Here is a 5,464-nt window from a genome sequence, read left to right on the forward strand (position 1 = left end):
CTCATCTACAGTCCTGCCAAATTTCATGTTGACTGGTGCAGCCGTTTTTGTGCTACAGTTGACCAAAAATCACTGGGGGAGAAAAAAAACCAGTACGAAAACAATATGACCAGCTTACACTTCGCGTGCAGGGGTCATAATAAAAATCTTTTAAGGTCAAACCTCATTTGATGAGAATTCATGAAAAACAATAAACACATATTTYAGCTTCCCTTTAAGTTAACAGGGTAAAACTTCAGTTCTCAAACTAAACAGAARACTAAAAAAGGCCACATGACTCAGTCTGTGTGAACAGCTGGCTCTAGTTAAGTCATTAAAATTTCCTCGTGCAGTGAACTCGAAGCAGCAGCTGTTGTTTTACCTTTTAACCAGTTATATAACCGTAATTAAGCCTGGTTTCAGTGTCAACACAGTATTASAATTCATTATAATTTCATGAAGACAGCAGCTCACAGACACGATGAGGTCGCCTCAGATTCCTGGGTTTTCTGTTAGCCGTGGGGGTCAGAGGTCAGGAGATTGTGAACCGGTGACTTGCGGCCGATGGCGAGGATCTGTGTGGCGCAGCTGAACTTTGCTGAGGTCACTGGGCTCAGTWTGCAGCGGGCTAGAAAAGTCAGAGTGTTAAACATATTTAGATACTAAACTGAAAGGCAAAAGCCGCATTTAAAAAGAGCAAAAACTATGAACAAAAAAGTAACCCAACTATGATACTCACTCTCCCTGCTTAGGATTAGCCCACTCAGCCCAGGTGTCTTCTGGAAATGTGTCTCACTGTGCGCAGCGTACACACACAGGCAGTCTCATATTACATGATTTTGTTCAGACTGAAGCACTTTGTCTCGTGTGGCATGAGGGGGGGGGGACGGACCATCATATAGCACAACAATAAGATGTACTCAGCTCTTTAAAATATATAAAMACAAAAAATGACGTCAGGTTTGGTCATTTATCTTACCTGCTGCAGGTCCTCAATCTGGAGCATGTTTTAGAACTGCAGTAATAAAAGGACAAGAAAATATATTATATTTAAATAAAAGCTTTAAAAGCTTTAAATTGCCTGTGACATCAAATTTTTGTGATRAATAYGAATGCACTTTTGGAAATATAACACTGASAACATATTGCAAAAGCCACTTCACACCACTGAGATGCACAGTTGTTGAGATATTTGCGTGTGAAGTAACAGGAAATKATGTCAAAGKKGAATGACTGTATGTAAACAGAGCTTTGCTACRACGGCTAACAACACAGACAGCAGGGAATCTTCTRATGTTTCTTTRGATAATTTTAGTCCCTATAAGAGAGAGATGAAGAGTCAGAGTTCAAAAAATATTGTTTTAATGAACAAAGACCAGGGAGTTATCTTTCTTAAAGAGTTTCCCTTTGATGTCACTTCCTGTTTCACTTTAGATGAGCCAAATTCAAAGAAAAATATGCCAGTTATGTGACAAAATGGGTTAAATCACGTGTTTTRTGCCAATTTTCCTAAATACGAAGATATTTTCTTTGACTTTTTGTATTTGAAGGATATGTCACAGGCACTTTAAAACCATACAAACCTAACAGATCGCTCATGGTTTGTTCTAGTGTCGTGTGATTAATAAAACCCAGTGTTTTCTTACTTAATCACGGTTTTTAAATGTGACCTAAGCTGCCAAGAAGCTAATCCTCGTAGCGTGTGAGAATGGAACCAGACGTACAGTGTGGTTTTGTGCCGGCGCTCCGGCGCGGACCTCCTCCTCCTGTGGAAGGAGGCGCAGCTGGAAATCCCCTCGTCGGTGTGCGGTCGCAGATCTCTGAGAGGAGATCTGAGCTCGCAGGTGGAACTCTCCCGCCGCTCGTTGGACTTCAGAGGCCAGAGAGGAGAAAGGAAACACAAAGTAAACGCGGAGCTGCTGATTCGCTCAGTCTTACGGGACAATCTGATGAGATTACTCTCTTTGATTATCARCACCAGCGCGTTTGATCGGGCTTTAATCAATAAACACATTAGGCTCAGTGGAGCCGCGCTGCAGGACTGAACAAACTCAACAGTGTTACACAGCTGCGGTACGGTCTGATCTCCCTCCTAGCTGCAGGAATGTAACTCAGCGAGTGTTTTGAATTTAAAGACGAAGCAGATGTGCTGAGCCTGTATCTGTGCAGCCAAATTAAAATGATCCACACATGAACTCGATGGACTGGAATCAAAGGGGAGAGGCACGACATGGGGAGAGCCTGACCGCACCTTGATCCGAACGGTCTGTGCCGGTGAGGTCTGGGAGTTCAGATCAGGTGGAGGTACAGCTGGAACTGTGCACAGAGTCTGACCTTGGAGCTCCTACAGAAAACAAAATACRTTAAACCTTAAAGACAAACTGAGGAATGCTGAACTCATTCCAAGGAGGAAAGATGAGCAAATATGCTGCTGATGAATGTTTCAGGGCGGTTTCTGTTTCAGACATTTCTCTTATCGGYCTCCACAAAACTGTCCCAATAGATAAAGAAAGGAAAAAAAAAACAGGAATGTTTTAATGACATGAACACATAAATATAAATTTTGCAATAAGTACTTGGGAACGTACTCAATCTTGTAGTTTAGGTTAGAATCAAACATGCTCCGTCAAAAGGTACTGAGTGAAAAGGCAAACTGTAGAGGAATCTCAAAAACCACTGATAGAACGATACATCAAAGCTCTGCAGTAACAAAGGATCTAATTATCTAAAAATCAGATGGAGTATAACGGATACAGAGAGATGTTTGAACAATTTATTTAACAACCAAAACCTAAAAGAAGCTTTTTCTTGTTTGAAAAAAAAAACAGGCTACAGTAACGTTAGGAGTTGCAGAGCTACACCCTGTACAGACTGGATATACCATTCCTTCATATACAGTATAAACACTGTCTTTACAGTTTATGAACAAATTTACCTTCAGGTCCAGAGCGTGTTGGAGTTTCAGGCGAAAATACTCCTGTTCTCTCACTTGGAGGAAGTCCTGGCAGTTTGCAAAGCTCTCTGACATCTTTGAAAACAAAGAGAGAAAACCAAGTCGACAACGTTAAAGAAAAAAAAAGTTTTTAAGAAAGCAGAATGCTAGCTGAAAACAGGAAAACGACGGCTAAAAGAAACAAAACCCTTGCTGAAAGTAGAAAGAAGCAAGCAAAAATAGGTAAAAGTAGCAGAAAAAAGTAGTAAAGAAGCAAATTTTAAAGAGATCAATGCTTTTGAAGTCAAAGAAGCGACGATCAAACAGTTCTGGAGACAGTAGAATCAGGGGTCTCCAACCAGTAGCTCCTGGGCTCATTTAAAGTAGCTCTTCAGTGCTTATGAAAAATTAGGAGAAGCAAAATTTAATTTGTCACTGGCCAACCAAACATTAATTTAATTACAATCAATCTATAGATATCCCTTCCCCTTGGTTGTCAAACTGTTTATGTAAATTCAATGTTCCTTGTAGTAGTTTCATGTGAATTGAAGACAATGTTTTTTGTGCAAATCAAGCTTATTCCAATGGTTTAAGTTTAAGTTTAAATGTTGCAAAAAGTAGCTCTCGGACAATTTTATTTTGTGAAAGTAGCTCTTAAGGAAGAAAAGGTTGGAGACCCCAGCAGTAGAACATCTGAAATGATTTAAAAACTTTACTAAATGCATTCTTCTTGGAACATGTTGAGAAAGTAGCTTTGTGCTTTAGTTTGACAGTGTGTTAAATGTTTCACCTTGTGAAGGATGGCCTCCAGCTCGCTGATCCGCTCCCTCAGCTGCTGGTCTTTGGAGCGAAGGGCCTTCAGTTCGTTGGCGAGTTGCCTCTTCTCCTCCCTGATAAACGCCAGTTCCTGCAGCTGACGGTGGGTCTCCAGGCTCTGGGAGCGTTTCTCCTGGGGGGGAGCAAAATGAACAGACGAATGGAAAACCCAACAAAAATAAAGAGAGGATCTATGATTTGTTTCTATATTTTTATAATTATTAAGATAGTCTTCAGGTGGAGGGGTGTCTTACGAATAGAAGCATCAAGATTTTCATGAGTTGATAATTTGACTAAAAAGAAAGTGATCAAGTTTATTAAAAAAATCTTTAACCTGTTGCAGTTGCTCCACTTTTTCCTCTAGATGTTGGATTCTACTTTGCAGAGAGTCGACCTGCTCTCTCTTGGCAGTGATCTCCTTCTGCATGTCCAAAGCAACCTGGAGGCCTGAGGTTGTAACAAAAGGATTTATTTGGTTATTTTTAACATCTGCTAAAATTCATTAGATATACTGTATGTTTGAAAAGAGGAAGATGAGAACATGCAGAAGAAGTAAAACTGAATTAACCGTTCTGGATAAATTTATGTTCTCAGGACTAATTTTATGAAGCCAAAATAAGTTAATTATCAGTAAACTTTATTATTTAAAACTGAGAGCATTCTCAAACCATGGCCGTCCGCTCCCTGGAGGGTCCTCAGGGTGCTCCTGATCTTATCCAGCTCATCATGGGCGCTGATCAGCTGACTGCGAAGCCTCAGCGCCACGCCCTCGTGCTCGTCCTCCTTACAGCTGTGGAGCCGCTGCAGCTCCTCGTGTGCCTCTGAAATCACGCCCATAAAAAAAACACGAGTCACATCCGAGGATAGTGCGTTCACACGTAGGTGGAAACAAGCGCAGCATTAAGGGCTTGGTTGACAATTTAAACACACCGCAGACAGTTCTTTACTGTTTTAACACAGCTGGACAAGATCATTTGATCTGACAAAAAAAAAAGTAAAACTAACCTCTTACCAGGAAAAGCAGTGGGATTTATGATTCGTGGTAAACGTACAGCCTGAACTCTGCAGTCTCCTGAGAGGAGGTCTCTTAAAATTCCTTCTTCAAATGAGTATTTATTCAACATTTATCAGTTTTCATGGTTCCTACAGTTTAAAGCAAGTTAAATTTAAGACTTTTTAATGTCAAGCAAAATTAATTTTAAGACCRATTTCATTATAAAAACAAAATGACAAAAAAATAAAAACTGGCAGAAACTCATGAATCAAAGTACTTTTGGTTGAAGTATTCGAATATTCCTAATAAACCAAATGTTTTTATCCATATTGAACTATAGCAGAAACATCAAGTCAGTTTTAAACTTAATTTAATTTCAGGAAATGCTCTAACAACCTAAAATTTGGAGTTTTAGGCCCCACAGTGGGGTCTTAACCTTAATTTGCTGTAGATGAAACCTTAAAGTGACATCAAGTTTTGTAAGACAAGTAAATGTATTTTTGTGAAGACATTAACATATTACAAAACAAATTTCACTTTGCTCAGATGAACAATTGAGATATTTGCATGTGAAATCACAGGAAGTGAGGTCAAAGGGGAATGTCTGCATGTGAATATTTAAAATCATAATTTTTTAACCATTTTAATATTTGAGATGAATTACAATCATCCTATTTACAATGTGTTAATATTTTTAAGACTTCTGAAAGATTGATTTAAGACATTTTAAGGCTAATTAAGGC

General features: G+C 39.3%; 1 protein-coding gene across 5 annotated transcripts in view; it reads right to left on the reverse strand.

Moving 5' to 3' along the window:
* Nucleotides 1–5,464, reverse strand: part of LOC106528931 (coiled-coil domain-containing protein 158) — a 14,583-nt gene continuing 9,119 nt past the window's right edge. For 4 of the 5 annotated variants that reach the window (XM_014024217.1, XM_014024219.1, XM_014024218.1 and 1 more), the window contains exons 14-22: nucleotides 4,396–4,548; nucleotides 4,062–4,174; nucleotides 3,702–3,860; nucleotides 2,915–3,007; nucleotides 2,231–2,323; nucleotides 1,704–1,849; nucleotides 959–994; nucleotides 719–774; nucleotides 1–607 (exon numbers count right to left, since the gene is read on the reverse strand). In XM_014024217.1, coding sequence (XP_013879671.1) covers nucleotides 492–607; nucleotides 719–774; nucleotides 959–994; nucleotides 1,704–1,849; nucleotides 2,231–2,323; nucleotides 2,915–3,007; nucleotides 3,702–3,860; nucleotides 4,062–4,174; nucleotides 4,396–4,548 — 965 coding nt within the window. In that variant the 3' untranslated portion in view covers nucleotides 1–491. Of the gene's footprint in view, nucleotides 608–718; nucleotides 828–958; nucleotides 995–1,703; nucleotides 1,850–2,230; nucleotides 2,324–2,914; nucleotides 3,008–3,701; nucleotides 3,861–4,061; nucleotides 4,175–4,395; nucleotides 4,549–5,464 lie in introns of all 5 variants that reach the window. The other variant, XR_001311563.1, reaches the window with a different exon arrangement.

This window comes from Austrofundulus limnaeus, unplaced genomic scaffold (assembly GCF_001266775.1).
Source record: "Austrofundulus limnaeus strain Quisiro unplaced genomic scaffold, Austrofundulus_limnaeus-1.0 Scaffold413, whole genome shotgun sequence".
Taxonomy (NCBI): Eukaryota; Metazoa; Chordata; class Actinopteri; order Cyprinodontiformes; family Rivulidae; genus Austrofundulus; species Austrofundulus limnaeus.